This window comes from Leucoraja erinacea, chromosome 10 (assembly GCF_028641065.1).
Source record: "Leucoraja erinacea ecotype New England chromosome 10, Leri_hhj_1, whole genome shotgun sequence".
Lineage (NCBI taxonomy): Eukaryota > Metazoa > Chordata > Chondrichthyes > Rajiformes > Rajidae > Leucoraja > Leucoraja erinaceus.
This window is the reverse complement of record NC_073386.1, coordinates 57,401,126-57,422,124: the sequence shown is the minus strand read 5'-3', so window position 1 is coordinate 57,422,124 and position 20,999 is coordinate 57,401,126. Positions and strand designations below refer to the sequence as shown.

The following is a 20,999-nucleotide window of genomic DNA, read 5'->3' as shown; positions in this document are numbered from 1 at the left end:
GGCCTATTTTTGTGTTCTCGCTGCAGCATACCAAAGCCATCATTTCCTTCATTTACATTTTTTTTTAAATCTCCATTGCTGCTTTGGCTTCCTCTTTTCAACTCCCAAGTAGACTTTTCATTTCAGACGCAATGATCACCCATGGCAACACACGTCAATTATGTTAAAAACGCTGTGGTTGCATTGAATGAAGATGTCAGCACTTGGCACCAGAACGTTGAGAAAGTGAGACTAACATCTGTCTTTCTTGTACTGTATGACCTTAAATTTGAAAGCCATCTCCTGTTGCTTCATACGATGCTGTGTACAGCCCCTGTCCCACTTAGGAGACCTAAACAGCAACCTCTGGTGACCTTGCCCGCCGCCCAAAAAAAAATCAAGGTCGAGGTGACCTACAACCTCCTACCACCTCCCACGCACATGTTGAAAACCTTCCTCGACTATGAAGAAAACTGGCTTCGATTAGACCTGCAATTCTATCTTCGGTGTGAACCAGCATCTGCAGTTCCTTCATACACATTAGTTTAGTTTTAAAATCAAAGATAGACACCGAACGCTGGAGTAACTCAGCGGGACAGGCAGAATCTCTGGAGAGAAGGAATGGGCAACTTTTCGGTTAGTTTGGTTTTAGTTTGGGTTGTGACACAGCATGAAAACGGGCCGTTCACTCCACCAAGCTCATGCTAACCATCCATCACCAATTCACATGAGTTCTGTTCTCCTGCTCTCATCCATTCGGGGGCAATTTAGATCCCAATTAATATGCAAATATGCACATCGCTGGGATGTGGGAGGAAACCGGAGCATCCAAGGGAAACCCACACGGTCAAGGGAAGAATGTGCAAACTCCACACAGACAGCACCCTAGGTCTGGATTGAATGGCGGCGTAGAGTTGATGGGCCGAATGGCCTAATTCCGCTCTTACAACTTATGAATTTATGAAATGAATATTGTCACCTCTTCTTTTATAAATTGGTTCAGAGGGAACCCATTTGGTTCTTAATATGTTGGTGTTGCTTATGTTGGGCCCCATTCTTGATTTGATTTTGCCCCTGTGGTTTAAAATCTGACTTGAAATCCTAATTTGATTTCTAATCTTGTTATCAAAAAAACAGGCATAGCTTTACTTGAGAGGAAGGAAGGAGTTTTAAAGGAGATTTAAGAGGATTAAAAAAAAAACAGAGTAGTAAATATTTGGAATTCTTTAGCAGAGGAGGTGCTGGAGTTCATGTTATGGGAACAGACCTAGGCCATTCGGCCCATCCAATCTACTCCGCCATTCAATCATGGCTGATCTATCTTTCCCTCAACCCCATTCTCACGCCTTCTCCCCATAACCTCTGACACCCGAACTAATCAAGAATCTATCTATCTCTGCCTAAAAATATCCATTGACGGCCTCCACAGCCACCTGTGGCAATTAATTCCACAGATTCACCACCCTCTCACGAAAGAAATTCCTCTTCATCTCCTTTCTAAACATGTGTCCTTTAATTCTGAGGCTGTGCCCTCTGGTCATAGACTTTCCCACTTGTGGAAACATCCTCTCCGCATCTACTCTAGACTTTAGAGATACAGCGCGAAAACAGGCCTTTCAACCCATCTAGTCTACTCTGCCATTGAATCATAGATGATCTATCTTTCCCTCTCAACCCTATTCTCCTGCCTTCTCTCCATAACCCTTGACTGAGGAAGATGAACACTGTTCAAGGGATATTTGGACATTGAGGTAAAAAACAGAAGGATATGGACCAAATGTTGACAATTGCATTTGTGTGGATTTGGGAGTGGAGATGGGTGGGAGAGAAAGTTTTGGCAAGGTGTTGTTAAATTAATTGGTGTAAATGGTGAGGAGTGGAGGGCAGAAAATAGAGACAGGTTGGGTAGAAATATAATGGGGCTGATTGTGGATGATCAGCCATGATCACAGTGAATGGCGGTGCTGGCTCGAGGGGCCGAATGGCCTACTCCCGCACCTATTGTCGATTGACTGGTTATTTTATGGATCTGTCTTCCAGAAAATGTTTGCACTACACACCATTTGAGCAGAGCAGCATTCACATGGAAGACGTGCGACACCTTTATAGACCAGGAAGAAAAGATATGGTATATTTCTTCACCAATATTTCTATGATGAAGATGACTGGCTGACTGCTTGGCTTGCTTGTTAAATTATCATTCTTAACCACACCCTGGATATTTTTGTCTCTGCCTGTTTTAGTAACTTACTTTAAACTTTGGAGAGACTTCCCTTCAGCCCATCGACTCTGTGTTGACCTGCGATCAACACCTTGTGTATTACCGCCATCCTACACACCAGGGACAATTTACAATGTTTACCAAAGCCAATTAACCGACAAACCTGCACGTATTTTGAGTGTGAGATGAAACCGGAGCACCCGGAGAAAACCCACGTGGTCACAGGTAGAACGTACAAACTCCATGCAAACCGCACCAGTAGTCATGATCAAACCCAGGTCTCTGGCGCTGTGAGGCAGCAACTCTACCACTGCGCCACCGTGATGCCCTATAGAGTCTATACCATTTGACAGTTTAATTGTGATCCACAAAACCGTGCCAAGAACAATGATTGTGTGCAGACCAGAGCCTTCAATCCTCTGCTCCTTTGAAAATGATGAGGTCTAGCATAACTATGCCAGAGAGACTTGTTTTGGCTTTGAAAGTGTATTTTTTTTTTTAAATGCAGAGTTTAACACGATTTCAATCCCAGTTGTCATGACTAAACCATTAGGAATTTCGTGCAAAAGCCAAAATACTGCTGGTAGTTTTTTTTTTAAATTTGCCATCTGGTAAACAGACTTGCACAGATATAAAACCTCTTTCTTTGTCACCAGTGTTAACATGGAATAATGAATGGCCTAGATCATGGTTCTGGTGGTAATATAAGTGTGTGCATCATTTGAGGCGATTGCAAAAAAGGGCTGAAAGATCAGTTCAAAATTAGAGACACAAAATGCCTGTCCCATTGTCCCACTGTCCGGGGTAATTCAAGAGTTCTCCCAAGTTTCCCCTGATTCGAACTCGGAGAATTACGGTAATAGCCGTTCGTAGGTACTCGGGGCTCTCGTGGACATTTTTCACAGTGCCGAAAAAACTTCCCGAGTTTCCGCGTTTCCCGAGTACCTGCTGTTAGTGTTACGAGCCGCTAAGAGACGTCCCGAGCTCCGACGTACCCGCTGAGTACATTCTACATACTTACCACGAGTTTGATTTTTTTTTTAACTCGGGAGAGCTCTTGGGTAAACTCGTATAGTGGGACAGGCCCTTAACTCAGCAGGACAGGCAGCGTCTCTGGAGAGATGGAATAGACGTTTTTGGTCAGAACCCCTCTTCAGAAACAAAGTGCTGGAGTAACTCAGTCTGAAGAAGTGTTTCTACCCGAAACATCACCCATTCCTTCTCTCCAGAGATGCTGCCTGTCCCGCTGAGTTACTCCAGCATTGTGTGTCTATCTTCGATGGAAACCGGCATCTGCAGTTCCTCCTTGCTCGTCTTCTCAGTTTGTGCACAATTGCCATTTTTCCTCCATTTGAGACATGGGGCGGCACTGTGGTGCAGCAACAAAGACCCAGGTTCGATCTTGACTACGGGTGCTGTCTGTATGGAGTTGAGAGCTCTGCCTACTTGAAGTTCTTCAGCACCCTACCAAGTATTCTTGACCAAGCATTGTGACAAATTCTTGATTGGAACGGGTGTCAAGGGTTATGGGGAGAAGGCAGGAAAATGGGATGAGGAGGCAGAGATCAGCCATGATTGAATGGTGGAGTGGACTTGATGGGCCGAATGGCATAATTCTAGTCTGATAACCTATGAACTTATGAACTTGTATCTCCACAAATGGTCATCGTTTTGCTTGCTAACTTCAGCTGGATATTTTGCAGAAACCCGTTGCTGTTTAGTTAATTTTGTGTCCTGACCCGTTGCTTTGCAGCAAGTAAAGTTTGCAGTGCAATGTTTGCTGGACGTCCCCATGGAAGGTTACGCAATGTTTTTAATCCCATGATGGCACCGCAAGGAACTGCAGGTGTTGGCTTGCAATAAGAGGACAAGTGCTGGAGTAAAACTCGGCAGGTCAGGCAGCATCTCTGGAGAACGTGGCTAGATGATGTGAAGGGGCTGTCCCACTGTACGAAGTAATTCAAGAGTTCTCCCAGAGTTCCCCCTGATTTGATCTCGGAGAATTACAGTAATAGCCGTTCGTCGGTACTCGGGGCTCTCATGGACATTTTTCACAGTGCCGAAAAAACTTCACGAGTGACCACGTTTCCCGAGTACCTGCCGTTAGCATCACGAGCCGTTACGAGACTTTCCGAGCTCCGACGTACCCGCTACGTACATTCTACGTACTTCCCACGAGTTTTTTTTTTCTTTTAACTCGGGAGAGCTCTTGAATTAGCTCATACAGTGGGACAGGCCCTTTATGGGTCGGGACTCTTCTTCAGATTGACTCGGGAGGGGGTGGGGAGGAAAAGCTGGAAGAGGGGCATGGCAAATCCTGACAAGTGATGGGTGGATACAGGTGAGGCGGGGGGGGGGGGGGGGGGGGGGGGGGGGGGGGGGGGGGGGGTGATAGGCAGATGGTTGCATAAGGGCCAGAGATGAAAAAGACAAAAGGTGTGAGGTGAAGATAGGAGGTGTGAAGTGTGAAGCCAGAGGAAGGAATGTAGGTTGAAGCAGAGTGGGGAAAGAGGTGAAGTGGGCACAAATCCAGATGGGGCCCAGGAAAGAGGGGGTGGAAGGTAACCAAGCTACTAAAATTGATAGTCCTTGCTTTCTCCCTCCTTCCCCTCCCCCTTCCCAGCTCTCCCGCAAAGCCTCCTGTCCCCGCCTCTTCCTTTCTTCCCCCCCCCCCCACCGACATCAGTTTGAAAAGGGACTTGACCCGAACGTCACCTATTCCTCCAGCAGTAGATGCTGCCTCACCCGCTGAGTTTCTCCAGCATTATTTGTCTACCTACTAAAATTAGTAGGTTACTTACCTAAACTTGGAGAATTCAATGTGTAGGAAGGAACTGCAAATAGAAACATAGAAACATAGAAATTAGGTGCAGGAGTAGGCCATTCGGCCCTTCGAGCCTGCACCGCCATTCAATATGATCATGGCTGATCATCCAACTCAGTATCCCGTACCTGCCTTCTCTCCATACCCTCTGATCCCCTTAGCCACAAGGGCCACATCTAACTCCCTCTTAAATATAGCCAATGAACTGGCCTCAAACTACCTTCTGTGGCAGAGAGTTCCAGAGATTCACCACCCTCTGTGTGAAAAAAGTTTTTCTCACTTGCTTGTTTATACCGAAGATAGGTGCAAAATGCTGGAGTAACTCAGCGGGTCTGGTAACATCTTCATAGAGAAGGAATAGGTGACATTTTGGGACAGGACCTCTGAAGAAGGGTTCTGACCCAAAACTTCACCAATTCCTCTCTCCACAGATGCTGCCTAACCTCTTGAGTTACTCCAGCACTTTGCGTCTGTTTTTGGAGAACACGGTGTTGGGTTGTAAGCTACCCAAGTGGAATACGAGGTGCCGTTCCCACATTTTGGGGTGAGGAACTGTGGAATTTTGCGTCAATTTCCATTTTCTAATACATATGTGTGAACTTCATGCTCTGAATCTCAGGAGCATTTTGCTCATTACATTTTTCTTTTAAAACATAAGACTTGCTCAAAGTTGATTGCAGATTTTTGTGAGCTCTGGGGGATTTTGAAATGCCTGCACACCAGATGCTCAATGCATTAGGCAGCGCATGCACAGGAAGTGCCTGGGCTAGTGGGGGCCTTTATGACGTTACACCGGGCAGTGAGTGGTAACGGTCCACTGGTGCCAAGGAAGGATATCTGGATTGGCATGGCTTAGAACATCAGAACAACCCTCTGCCACTGCCACTGATTTCTCAGGGACCACAAAGAAAAAATGCACTACATTAATCCCTCTGTGTGCTTTATATCTGTCTGTTACGGTGATCAGATTTGTCAAATATTGAATTGCATTTCAACAGTGGAGTCTTTAGGTTTATAGAGTTAAGTGTGAAACTGATAAAGCAGAAGTACTACAGATGCTTTGACTGTAGACAACTCTCATTTGGTAAATGTCAAAAATATTCTGCTGCTTTTTAAGTGTTTTTCCCCCAACAAGGTAGGGTGGTGCATCGGTAGAGTTGCTGCCTCACAGCGCTGGAGACACGGGTTCAATCCTGACTATGGTGCTGTCTGTACAGAGTTTGTACGTTCTCCCCGTGACCCGCGTGGGTTTTCTCCAGGGTGCTCCGGTTTCCTCCCACACTCCAAAGACGTGCAGGTTTGTAGGTTAATTGTCTTTGGTAAAAAGTCCCCAGTGTGTAGGATAGTGCGTGTATACAGGTGAATGCTGGTCGGCGTGGATCGGTGGGCCAAAGGGCCCGTTGCCACACTGTATCTCAAAACAAAAACACTTGAGATTTAATATTGTTTGCCTTTTATTTCTTGACAGATCTAAGTATGATTAAGCCGACCCCTTGTCCCCTGTGTTGATCAAATGAAGGGGGGTAATTGCCTTAGACTCTCCCCCACCTGCCCTTCACTTCTGGAGTAATAGAATCAAGCTCATAACTTTTGGAAACATCTTCCTTTAGTTTAGTTTCTACAAGTGGGTTTTAATTCAATGCAGATTTAACTTTCTTCTGTGAAGCATTATCTTGTCCATCACTCGGGTTTCATCAACGTTTTTCATTTCTTGAACTGTCAACAGTTTCATGTTAACAGCAAATTTGGAGCTTGTGTGCATTGGCAATGTAGCTCTTTCATATAAGCAAGACACCAGCCAGATCATGAAGGAACAGAGTGCTGGAGTAACTCAGCGGGTCGAGCAGCATCTACGGAGAACATGGGTGGGTGGCGTTTTGGTTCACGACCCTTCTTAAGGACCAGACATCAACGAGTGCTGGATTCACCATGACGTAAAAACATAGAAAATAGATGCAGTAGTTGGCCATTCGGCCCTTCGAGCCAGCACCGTCTTTCAATATGATCTTGGCTGATCATCCAAAATCCCTACCCCATTCCTGCTATCTCCCCATATCCCTTGATTCCGTTAGCCATAGGAGCCACATTCAACTCTCTCTTGAAAACATCCAGTGAATTGGCCTCCACTGCCTTCTGTGGCAGAGAATTCAAAAAGATTTTCTGTGTGAAAAAGTTTTCCCTCATCTCAGTCCTAAATGGCCTAACCCTTATTCTTAAACTGTGACCCCTGGTTCTGGGCTCCCCCAACATCGGGAACATTGTTCCTGCATCTAGCCTGTTCAACCCTTTAAGAATTTTATATGTTTCTATAAGGTGCCTACTCATCCTTCTCAATTCCAGCGAATACAAGCCCAGTCGTCCCATTTTTTCATCATATGTCAGTCCTGCCATCCCGGGAATTAACCTGGTGAACCTTCGCTGCATCCCTCAATAGCAAGAAAATCCTTCCTCAAATTAGGAAAGGTAACGCACGCCTCCAGATTCAGGGACAGTTTCTTCCCAGCTGTTATCAGGCAACTGAATCATCCCACCACAACCAGAGAGCAGTGCTGAACTACTATGGCAAACTGGCTCCATTTCATCTGCCAAGTGAGTGCGCAATACCTCTGCTGCCAGACATAGAAACAGCCCACAGTCACAGGCCATGGCTGGCAACTTCTAGAGCTGGAAACTCTAACCTTCACGGTGTGGATCAATAACACAAGCAAGGAGTTTCGTGAATGTCAGAGACAAAGGATAGCGCCACGCAGACTTACAAGAGGAGATCTAAGATACATCTGAATCTGTTAATAGAGCAAGATATATGGTGGAGTGACCATGTCGGAAAGAAGGGGGTGAATATTCTGCAGCGTGACTTTAGAGAGCTCGGAAAAATGCTGAAAAGCAGGACCTCCAGGGTTGTTATCTCCAGTTTGCTTCCAGTTCCTCGTGCTGGCGAGAGCAGGAACAGGGAGATACGGGACCTGAATGTGTGGCTGAGGAACTGGTGCAGGGGGCAGGGATTTAGATTCTTAGATCACTGGGATCTGTTTTGGAGTAAGGGGGAACTGTACAAAAGGGACGGATTGCATCTTAACAGGTGGGGGACCAGCATTCTGGCAGGCAGGTTTGCCACTGCTACACGGGTGGTTTTAAACTGAATAAGGGGGGTGGGGTGTCAAATGGGATAGTCGAGGACAGAGTTAAAGGGAAAGAGAGTAAAGGGATGGTTAATGACCCCAGAATTAACGGGAAAGGAAGCTCACAAAGGGATAGGAGAGTATGGCCAAGTGTAATAGGGATCGATGTGAAAGGTGAGATGCGTAAGGAATTAAAAGTATTGTATATGAATGCGTGAAGTATAAGAAGTAAAGTAGATGAGCTTGAGGCTCAGTTAGAGGTTGGTAGATATGACATTGTGGGGATTACTGAGACGTGGCTGCAGGAGGATCGGGCCTGGGAACTTAATATTCAGGGTTATACATCCTATAGAAAGGGCAGGCAGGTGGGCAGAGGAGGGGGGTAGCTCTGCTGGTTGGGACGGAATTCAGTCCCTTGCAAGGGAAGACATAGGGACTGACGAGGTAGAGTCACTGTGGATTGAGTTGAGGAATTGTAAAGGCAAGAAGACACTAATTGGTGTATCTATAGACCCCTAAACAGTAGCCCGGATGTAGGGTGTAAGTTGCAGCAGGCGTTAAAACTGGCATGTAACAAAGGTAATGCCACTGTGGTGATGGGGGATTTCAATATGCAGGTAGACTGGGAAAATCAGGTTGGTTCAGGACCCCAAGAAAGAGAGTTTGTCGAATGCCTCCGAGATGGATACTTCGAGCAGCTTGTAATGGAGCCGACCAGAGAAAAGGCAATTCTGGATTTAATGTCGTCCAATGAACCAGATATGATAAGAGAACTCGAGGTAAAGGAACCGCTTGGAGGTAGTGATCATAATATGATTAGTTTTAATCTGCAATTTGAGAAGGAGAAGGTTAAATCGGGAGTGTCAGTGATGCAGTTGAACAAAGGGGACTATGAAGGCATGAGAGGGGAGCTGGCCAAGGTAGACTGGAAAGGGATCCTAGCAGGAATGACGGTGGAACAGCAATGGCAGGAATTTCTGGGCATAATCCGGAAGACGCAGGATCATTTCATTCCAAAAAGGAAGAAAGATTCTAAGGGGAGTAGGAGGCAACCGTGGCTGACAAGAGAAGTTAGGGATAGAATAAAACTAAAAGAAAAGATGTATAACACAGCAAAGAGTAGCCGGAAGCCAGAGGATTGGGAAACTTTCATAGGACAACAGAAGGAAACAAAACGGGCAATACGGGCTGAAAAGATGAAGTACGAAGGGAAGCTGGCCAGGAATATAAAGAAGGACAGTAAAAGCTTCTTTAGATATGTTAAGGGAAAAATAATAGCAAAGTCAAATGTGGGTCCCTTGAAGGCAGACACGGGTGAAATTATTATGGGCAACAAGGAAATGGCAGAAGAGTTGAACAGGTACTTCGGATCTGTCTTCACTAAGGAAGACACAAACAATCTCCCAGATGTACTGGAGGACAGAGGATCTAAGGGGGTAGAGGAACTGAAATAAATTTTCATTAGGCGAGAAATAGTATTGGGTAGGCTAATGAGACTGAAGGATGATAAATCCCCTGGGCCTGATGGTCTGCATCCCAGGGTCCTCAGGGAGGTGGCTCTAGAAATAGTGGACGCATTGGTGATCATTTTCCAATGTTCAATAGATTCAGGATCAGTTCCTGTGGATTGGAGGATAGCTAATGTTATCCCACTTTTCAAGAAAGGAGCGAGAGAGAAAACGGGGAATTACAGACCAGTTAGCCTGACTTCGGTGGTGGGAATGATGCTGGAGTCAATTATTAAAGAGGTAATAATGGGCCATTTGGATAGCAGTAAAAGGATTAGTCCAACGTGGATTTATGAAAGGGAAATCATGCTTGACTAATCTTCTGGAATATTTTGAGGATGTGGCAAGTAAAATGGATGAAGGGGAGCCAGTGGATGTAGCGTATCTAGACTTTCAGAAAGCCTTTGATAAGGTCCCGCACGGGAGACTGGTGACTAAAATTAGAGCACATGGTATTGGCGGTAGGGTGTTGACATGGATAGAAAATTGGTTGGCAGACAGGAAGCAAAGAGTAGGAGTGAACGGGTCCTTTTCAGAATGGCAGGCAGTGGCGAGTGGAGTGCCGCAAGGCTCGGTGTTGGGGCCGCAACTGTTTACCATATATATTAATGATTTGGAAGAGGGAATTAGGAGCAACACTAGCAAGTTTGCGGATGACACGAAGCTGGGTGGCAGCGTGAACTGTGAAGAGGATGTTAGGAGGTTGCAGGGTGACCTGGACAGGTTGAGTGAATGGGCAGATGCGTGGCAGATGCAATATAATATAGATAAATGTGAGGTTATCCACTTTGGTGGCAAAAACAAGGGGGCAGATTATTATCTCAATGGGGTTAGGTTAGGTAAGGGGGTGGTACAGCGAGACATGGGTGTCATTGTACACCGGTCACTGAAAGTTGGTGTGCAGGTACAGCAGGCAGTGAAGAAAGCTAATGGAACGTTGGCCTTCATAACAAGAGGATTTCAGTATAGGAGTAAAGAGGTTCTTTTGCAGTTGTATAGGGCTCTGGTGAGACCACATCTGGAGTATTGTGTACAGTTTTGGTCTTTTAATTTGAGGAAGGACATCCTTGTGATTGAGGCAGTGCAGCGTAGGTTCACGAGATTGATCCCTGGGATGGCGGGACTGTCATATGAGGAAAGATTGAAAAGACTAGACTTGTATTCACTGGAGTTTAGAAGGATGAGGGGGGATCTTATAAAAACATATAAAATTATAAAAGGACTGGACAAGCTAGATGCAGGAAAAATGTTTTCAATGTTGGGCGAGTCCAGAACCAGGGGTCTTAAAATAAAGGGGAGGTCATTTAAGACTGAGGTGAGAAAAAAACTTTTTCACCCAGAGAGTTGTGAATTTGTGGAATTCCCTGCCACAGAGGGCAGTGGAGGCCAAATCACTGGATGGATTTAAGAGAGAGTTAGATGGAGCTCTAGGGGGAGAAGGGATATGGGGAGAAGGCAGGCACGGGTTATTGATAGGGGCGATGATCACAATGAATGGTGGTGCTGGCTCGAAGGGCCGAATGGCCTCCTCCTGCACCTATTTTCTATGTGTCTATGTTTCTAAATCTTTGAGGCTGGGCAAATATCCATGGGTCAGGCAAACTAGTTTAAATTGGACAAATTGCATCTTCACTTCAAATGAAATAAATTGGCTTGTTTAACCATTGCTTGATCTTCCACATGAACTCGTTTACAGCACCTGCAGACTCATGTTAATTAAAAATTATTTAAAAATATGGTTCGACTTTGTCAAAGTTTCACTTGTAAACCCAACATTTTGCATCTTTGAATCAAGAATTGGAGACCCAAAAAATCTCTGTCGAATTGGTTATCAAAATTACCAAGTGCTCCCGGAATGACGCCAGCTCTTGGGAATATTTGCATTATAATTCTTCACTTTTCCTTCAAATTCGATTTTTTTTTAAAAAGGTTCAGCTTGTGAACTTTAAACTTTTATTTTTTAAATCCTTTCTTGGCTTGAGGGTTACTCGGATGTCCCAATCCGATCTTCTTTGTAGCAACAAAGAGGTACTTGTGTCAAATCCCAGTGAAGGCTGTTCAAAATATGAAGCAGCTCTCTGGCACTGCGGAGTTGCGTTTTTTTTCTCCACCCTCTTCAAAGCGGGAGTCACTCAGTCTGTGTGGAGCACAGTGCAGATTAAACCAGCTCAGCAGTTTACTTCCGTCAATTGTCCCTGGGCATCTCACAGTCAATATCGGAAAAGGGAATTTCATCTGGAACTTCATTGCCTGTCATATTCCGGGTCCCAGCTCCGTGAAGCTTTGGTTTACCAGGGAGAGTTTGCTTTGAACCAGGAGTCTGGGCTATCTGCTGGATCCAGACCCTGTCTGTATCTGTAAAATGACTTGCTCAAAATCAACTCTGCTTGCTTCCGACTATGGTCTGTGAGGCAAATGCAAAATATGGTCCAAAAGCATGGCTTATTTTCCTATGTTGGTGAGTACATCTGACTGGAGATGTGTCTTTTCAATTCCTTAACCTGACTTTATCTATAATTATTGAAATGAGCAATGCACTTTGATTTTTTTTTAACACTATGCATAAGCAGTGGCACCGTTTACAATTGAACAAAGTTTTTGTGTACTTATTAATCATGGTTCTAGCTTGTTCTAGCTTTTGACATTTTATAAATATTCTGAGGTTTATTCATGGTCAGCAGCAGTACAACACAATATGTAAACATAGTACACTGTAAACAATATGACAAAAGAGAAACAAAAGATATGTGTGTTAGGACTAAGACGAGGAAAAACTTCTTCACCCAGAGAGTTGTGAATCTGTGGAATTCTCTACCACAGAAGGCAGTTGAGGCCATGTTTTTCAAATATATATGTATGTATATATATGTATGTATATATGTGTATATACTGTATGTATATGTAAGTGCGAATGTATATATATATATGTATGTATATATGAATGTATGTGTATATGTGTGTATCACTCGTACACGCACTAAATAATAGGATAAAACCAATGCCTCCAAGTCTACGTATGTAGTTGTGAGATTTCCTTATCTGATTTGACTCTGAAGCTAAATGATGTTGAAAGTGTTATTTCTGAATCTAGATCTTGGTTCTGACCTCCTGGTCAACCTTTTGCTGTCAGTGTTGAGGTGAAACTCTACGATACAGGCAGTATTTGAAAGCGTAAATGCAAACTTGAATCATGGAGTGCATATTCTCGTTTTGCCGACAAACGAGGAGGTGCAGATGTTGGTGTACAAAGAAAAGACACAAAGTGCTGGAGTAACTGGTCAAGCAGCATCTATGGGGCACAGGGTAAGTGATGTTTCAGGTCTAATCTGAGGAAGGGTCTCAACCCGAAACGTCACCTATCCATGTTCTCCACAGATGCTGCCTGGCCCGCTGAGTTACTCCAGCACTCTGTGAAACGTCACCTATCCATGTTCTCCACAGAGTTACTCCAGCACTCTGTGCTGCCTGGCCCGCTGAGTTACTCCAGCACTCTGTGAAACGTCACCTATCCATGTTCTCCAGAGATGCTGCCTGACCAGCTGAGTTACTCCAGCACTCTGTGAAACGTCACCTATCCATGTTCTCCAGAGATGCTGCCTGACCCGCTGAGTTACTCCAGCACTCTTTTTAATAATGTCTCCTTGTCTAACGTGTTGTGGGACGCAGTTAACTTGCATTTGACTCTAAGTATGTTCAAATTGGTTTTGTTATTTAGTATTGGTATATATTGTTCTTGTGGATGATCTCCTGAGACCTGATGGGAGAATATCTCATTAAATTGGATTTCAGAATGTAGACCAGGAGCCTGTTTAGAATCCCACGTTCAATGGGACTTTATTGTCATGTGTACCCAAGCAGAGTAAAATTCTACTTTTGCATACAGTTCAGTGGTAATCCTTCTGTGTATTAGGCTCAATATATTAAATGTATTGGGAAAATATACATAATATAACGGTCTTGCTATCGTGTTTGGCACGGACATTGTGGGCCGAAGGGCCTGTTCTTGTCCTGCATTGTTCGGCATGTTCTACATTATAAATCTATAAGCTTCCTTGAGCTGGAAGTGTGTAAATGTACAATCTGATATCTATTGCAACAGCAGGAAATCACTATCACCTTTTGAACCAAAATATTTTAGCCACCTTTACTCAGTGTCGAAACAGGACGTTTATCTTAACATTACTAGAATGCTGTTCCTCCTTTCAACTGAGTGTGGAGCTATTTTCAAGGTACACCTGGACTTTCTGGACTTCATTTAGAATCTGGGCTTTTCCAGAACAAACCAATGCAACATTTCAGGTCTCGACCCAAAACGTGACCTCCATGTTCCCCAGAGGTGGTAACTGACCTGCAGAGTTACTCCAGCACTTTGTGTCTTTTTTTGTAAACCAGCATTTGCAGTTCCTTGCTTCTAAATTAATCTACACTCCAACGTACATTTTAAAGGCGGAGATTGACAGATTCTTGATTAGTACGGGTGTTATGGGGAGAAGGGGGGAGAATGGGATTGAGAGGGAGAGATTGATCAGCCATGATTGAATGTTGGAGTAGAATTGATGGGCTGAATGGCCTAATTCCGCTCCTATAATTTATGAACGGGCCTGAAGAGGTCTTGAACCTAAATGCTGCCTATTTGTCTTATGAGATGTTGCCTGACCCGCTGAATTACTTCAGCATGCTTTTATTTAAACATGGGCTTGCAATTCCTTCAGTCTTGAAAGCACAATATTATTAGTTCTCCTCTCAACTGAACAGTTGCTGCCTGCCTTTCCTCGTGGTGCTAAATGTCTATGTAAACAAACCGCAAAAAATGCAAACTGCAAATAAGTCAATGTTCTCCAGCGATGCTGCCTGGCCCGTTGAGTTACTCCAGCACTCTGTTGTTCTTTTGCTGCAAAATCAAAGGTTAGGTTCATGTGGAATTTGCCTTCCCAAGTGAGTCAGATTATCAGGATCTCTTATCGCGAGCACTTCAATACGTACATGTTCTCCCTCACAGTTAGGTGCCAAATGACATGTATAACTCATCCAGTTGGCAGTAAAATCTCCTCCACAGGTTTCTGCTAACATTGATGCGTGTGTCTGTGTGTGTGTGTGTGTTTGGTGTCTGTGTGTCTGTGTGTGTGTGTGTGTGTGTGTGTGTGTGTGTGTGTGTGTGTGTGTGTGTGTGTGTGTGTGTGTGTGTGTGTGTGTGTGTGTGTGTGTGTGTGTGTGTGTGTGTGTGTGTGTGTGTGTGTGTGTGTGTGTGTGTGTGTGTGTGTGTGTGTGTGTGTGTGTGTGTGTGTGTGTGTGTGTGTGTGTGTGTGTGTGTGTGTGTGTGTGTGTGTGTGTGTGTGTGTGTGTGTGTGTGTGTGTGTGTGTGTGTGTGTGTGTGTGTGTGTGTGTGTGTGTGTGTGTGTGTGTGTGTGTGTGTGTGTGTGTGTGTGTGTGTGTGTGTGTGTGTGTGTGTGTGTGTGTGTGTGTGTGTGTGTGTGGCTGTGTGTGTGTGTGTTTGTGTGTGTGTGTGTGTGTGTGTGTGTGTGTGTGTGTGTGTGTGTGTGTGTGTGTGTGTGTGTGTGTGTGTGTGTGTGTGTGTGTGTGTGTGTGTCTCTCTGTGTGTTTCTGGTTTTCCCTTGACCACAGTAGTGCCACGACTTCTGTGCAGGAATTTAACATTCTGAGACTAGTCGTAGATTCGAACGACACAACTTAAAGGTTTAGCTTAGTGATACAGGATGGAAATGGGCCCTTCGGCCCACAGCCAATACTGACCATAGATCTCCCGTTCACAATATAGTTCTATGCTATCCCACGTTCCCATTCACTCCCTAAACACTGGGGCTATCTCTAGAGGCCGATTAACCTACAAACCCATACGTCTTTGGGATTTGGAAGGATAGCAGAGGAAGTCAGATTGTGTTAGTTTTAGTCTTCGGTCCACTTAGTCCACACCGACCATTGTTCACCCGTTCAGTAGGTTCATGTTTTCCCAATTTTTGCATCAGAGGCCAATTAGCACGTCTTTAGAATGCAGAAGGAAACTGGAGCACCTGGACTAAACTTGCGCGGTCACAGAGAGAAAATGCAAACTCCACACAAACAGCGCCAGAGGTCAGGATCAAACCCCGATCTCTGTCTTTGTGAGATAGCTACTTTACCAGCTGTACCACTGTGCCACCCTAAATGTTTTGATCAAAGTTCCAAGATGCAATTATTGCTAATTAAACAAGTTTTCAAAATGCAACACGGTGTTTGATTGCAATTATGATCCTGCCCTCTTTTCAGTTATGGTATCTTTGTTTGTGTATGAGCTACCAGGCTCTAGATTTGCAATAGATTGAAGACCCCCTACGTACATTCCTTAATAGTGTATTTTTGATGTAAGTGTGACATTAGGTAGACACAAAGTGCTGCAGTAACTCAGTGGGACAGGAAGCATCTCTGGAGAGAAGGAATGGGTGACGTTTCGGGTCGAGACCCTTCCCCAGATGTTGAAGACATTGGGTAGCTGTGCGTTTTGGTGGGAACCTCGGTATTGTTCCCATTGCTTTGCAATGTTACAACATTTTGAGATTTTAAAAATCAAGTCTTTAATTTATCCCATCAGCATAAAAGGAAGTTTAATTTGACACCTAATTCACTTTCATATCTTCAATATTACAAAAGTTATGGCCATTTTCATACTTGGAAATTGGCATCTTGTTCCCTATTGCTTTTACATTGACTTATCACAAAAGCTGTGATCGAGAACATTTAAAAGCCGATAACCTTCTTAAAATTTAAGAGAACTGAAATAAATATTCAGTTATTATAGATTGAAGCATTCTGAAACAAATATGAAACAATCTTACTTGGATGACTTGAAATTAAAGCATATAATTAGTTAGTTACCTAATTGTAGCTAATTCCAAAATTCAATTACTAGATCTAAACATTTATCCATTTCTTAAGAATAGATTAACATTTTTAAATAGCCTAAATGTCCAAATAACATCCACACAAGAATTCAGAATATAACATAATTTTTAAATCTCAGTCATTGGTTCATAGGCCAAATGGAAGGAATTTAATGTTTAATACCTGTAAATTAATGGCCATTTAAATCAACTTGCGAGTGGGATTTTCTGTAACGGGACCATTTGGAACATTCAGGTGCAGTGAATTTAGACCCTCATATCGGCAGCAAATACACTGCCGGTTCTTCAGGGGAAAAATCACCGTTTCGCAACTTAAAATGTGAATTATTGGTATCATTTAAAAATAAATTGGATAGGCATTTGGATGAGAAGGGAATGGAGGGTTATGGTATGAGTGCAGGCAGGTGGGACTAAGGGGAAAAAAAATTTGTCCGGCACGGACTTGTAGGGCCGAGATGGCCTGTTTCCGTGCTGTAATTGTTATATGGTTATATGTTATATGGTTAGTAAATACATCTTAAGAAACACTTTTATACATAAAAATAAGCTACTTTCTTTTACCTGGTCCTCCATAAAATCCATCCCAGTTGGCGGCATTGACGGCTTCAGAAGCTGATTTTAAAGTCATTCCAGCGAGTAACTTGTCGGGTGAATTTTTTTTTAAAACACACAGAACGGCCATAGGAACGATTCTTTAGCAACATCTTGCACTCCAACAAATATAATCCAGGACCAGGTCGGGAAAAAACCCCGTTTTAAACCCCGCCCCCCTCCTCAAACCCCCCCCCGTCAACTGCGCCAAAATCACACACACGGCCAGTGGCAGAATTGCAGCACCGCTGAAGGTAAGTTTTGTAACATACCTATATTGCTCTTGTTGTCCATCCATCGTACTAACAGTAAAATGGCCATGTTGTTTTCTGGCCTATGTTAAGGTGTTGTTGTGAGGTTATGTAATATGTATGCACATTTGCTATATCATAGAGTCGTACAGCATGGGAACAGGCCCTTCAGTTCAACTTGCCCACGCCAACCAACATGCCTCATCTACATTCGTCCCACCTGCCTGTGTTTGGCCCATATCCCTCTAAACTTGTCCTATCCATGTACCTGTCTAACTGTTTCTTAAACGTTGGGATAGTCCCCACCTCAACCACCCTTTGTGTGAAAAAAACAAGTAGCCTGAAGAAAGGTCTTGACCCGAAATGTCACCTATCCCTTTTTCTCCAGAAATGCTGCCTGACCAGCTGAGTTACTCCTGCTTTACGTGTCTATATTCGGTGTAAACCGCAGTTCCTTCCGACACAAGTCGCCCACCTCCATTCACCAACTTCCAATAGTTATGAAGATCCCTCCCCAAGTCATTGTCAAGTTTGGCAGATGTCAAGGGAATAAATGCAGGCGAGAGCCCCTTGGGAAAACCAAATGTGCAGATGCTGCAAAACCCGAAACAAAATGCTGGAAACTCTCTCAGCAGGTCGGGCAGCATCTGTGGAAGGAGAAACATTAACATTTCAGGTACGGTACCCTCCATTTGTTTTGACCATTCAAAGCATTATTTATTTTTGTTTGCTTAATTGGAACTGTAAACATGCTGGCAAAAAAAAAATTCTTATCTACTAGGATGAATTTGTGCAAACTGAATGAGATATGCCAGTTATTTGTCTGGCATTGCCCTGAAGTTTACACAGACTAGGGAAGAACAGCTCTTGGGTTGGGCTTTGAAAGGTACTCTGTGATATATTGAAGGAGAACTCTTGCTGATGCTCACAAGTTTGTACACTATGTGCAAAGAATCTGAAGATGGGTCTTGATCCAAAACTTCACCCATTCCTTCGATCCAGAGATGAGTTACTCCAGCATCATCCAGTGACAGTCTATGATTCGCAAAATAATGTAGTGATATTCACTCAGCATCACTTGGGCTAGGAATTGCTCAACTGCACAACCAGAGAGCAGTGCTGAACTACTATCTACCTTATTGGTGACACTCGGACTATCCATGGTCGGACTTTGCTTGCTTTACCTTGCACTAAACATTATTGCCTTATTATGTATCTGTACCTTGTAAATAACTCGATTGTAATGGTGTCTTTCTGTTGACTGGATGGCCCTTGACAAAAACCTGTTCACTGTACCTTGCTACACGTGACAATAAACTAAACTGAACTGAACTGAGAAAAATATCAGCCGTGTGCAGAGAAATTTGTGGGCTTGCAAATCAAAATCGCTTTCTGCATTTAGTTATACAGCATGAAAACAGGACCTTCAGCCCAACTTGCCCATGCCGGCCAACATGTCCTAGCTACACGAGGCCCACCTGCCAGCATTTTGCCCATATCTCTCCCAACGTGTCCTATCCATGTACCCGTCTTAAAGTTTCTTAAATGTTGGGATGGTCCCAGCCTCAACTACCTCCTCTGGCAGCTTGTTCCGCACACCCCCCACCCTCTGTGTGAAAAGGTTACCCCTCAGATTCATGTTAAATATTTTCCCCTTCACCATAAACCTATGTCCTCTGGTCCTCGATTCCCCTACACTGGGCAAGAGACTGTTCTTCTACCCGATCTATTCCTCTCATTTATGGGGAAGCACTAGTTGCAGATACTTGTCCGACGTTAGGAAGCTTTCCCCTTGAGAGTGAGGCAGAGTGCAATAGGGTTGCAAACTTTCTCACTCCCAAATAAGGGGCAAAAGGTCAAAATACGGGACAAGTTCCCGACAGCAATCCGTTGACCGATGAGTTGGCCCGGGTGCTGGACTGCACACAAAGCCCAGCCGGCGGGCCAGCTGAGGAGTTTTGGCCCGGGTGATGTCGCTCGGAAAGTCCGGCACCCCATCCAACTCATGAACCGATGATCGGCCATGAGAAGAAGGGGTGGTGGTGTCGGCGGTAAGCGAAGATCCGAAGGTCAGACAGCTGGCCGGGCTGTCGGCTTACGGGACCACGGGCGAGGCGCTGCTGCTGCTGCACTCCATGGGCTGCACTATGTCGGGACGCGTGAGGTGGCGCTCCGACCCGACAGTCCATATAACCATATAACAATTACAGCCCAGAAACAGGCCATCTTGGCCCTTCTAGTCCGTGCCGAACACGTATTCTCCCCTAGTCCCATCTACCTGCACTCAGACCATGACCCTCCATTCCTCTCCCGTCCATATAACTATCCAATTTATTTTTAAATTATAAAATCGAACCTGCCTCCACAACCTTCACTGGAAGCTCATTCCACACAGCCACCATTCTCTGAGTAAAGAAGTTCCCCCTCATGTTACCCCTAAACTTCTGGCCCTTAATTCTCAAGTCATGTTCTCTTGTTTGAATATTCCCTACTCTCAGTGGGAAAAGCTTATCCACGTCAACTCTGTCTATCCCGCTCATCATTTTAAAGACCTCTATCAAGTCCCCCCTTAACCTTCTGCGCTCCAGAGAATAAAGATCTAACTTATTCAACCTATCTCTGTAACTTAGTTGTTGAAACCCAGGCAACATTCTAGTAAATCTCCTCTGTACTCTCTCTATTTTGTTGACATCCTTCCTATAATTAGGTGACCAAAATTGTACACCATACTCCAGAATTGGCCTCACCAATGCCTTGTACAATTTTGACATTATACCCCAACTTCTATACTCAATGCTCTGATTTATAAAGGCCAGCACACCAAAAGCTTTCTTTACCACCCTATCTACATGAGATTCCACCTTCAGGGAACAGTTATTCACAGATCCCTCTGTTCAACTGCATTCCTCAATTCGCTACCATTTACCATGTACGTCCTATTTTGATTTGTCCTGTCAAGATGTAACACCTCACACTTATCAGCATTAAACTCCATCTGCCATCTTTCAGCCCACTCTTCCAACTGGCATAAATATCTCTGTAGACTTTGAAAATCTACTTCATTATCCACAACACCACCTATCTTAGTATCATCTGCATACTTACTAATCCAATATACCACACCATCATCCAGATCATTGATGTACATGACAAACAACAGTGGACCCAACACAGATCCCTGTGGCACCCCACTAGTCTCTGGCCTCCAACCTGACAAACAACCATCCACCATTACTCTCTGGCATCTTCCATTCAGCCACTGTTGAATCCATCTTGCTACTCCACCATTAATACCCAACAATTTAACCTTCTTAACCAACCTTCCATGAGGAACTTTGTCAAAGGCCTTACTGAAGTCCATATATAAAACACCCTCTGCTTTACCCTCACCAATTTCCTGAGTAACCTCTTCAAAAAATTCAAGAAGATTAGTTAAACATGACCTTCCAGGCACAAATCCATGTTGACTGTTCCTAATCATACCCTGTTTATCCAGATGCTTATATATATTATCTCTAAGTATCCTTTCCATTAATTTGCCCACCACTGACGTCAAACTAACAGGTCTATAATTGCTAGGTTTACTCTTAGAACCCTTTTTAGACAATGG

The 20,999-nt window shown here is 44.1% G+C and overlaps 1 protein-coding gene across 1 annotated transcript in view; it reads left to right on the top strand.

The window, feature by feature from the left end:
• Positions 1–11,774: 11,774 nt before the first annotated feature.
• Positions 11,775–20,999, top strand: part of rgl1 (ral guanine nucleotide dissociation stimulator-like 1) — a 229,571-nt gene continuing 220,346 nt past the window's right edge. Inside the window, exon 1 of the mRNA XM_055642421.1 lies at positions 11,775–12,109. Within this exon, the coding sequence (XP_055498396.1) occupies positions 12,089–12,109 (21 nt within the window). The 5' untranslated portion in view covers positions 11,775–12,088. The remainder of the gene's footprint in view (positions 12,110–20,999) is intronic.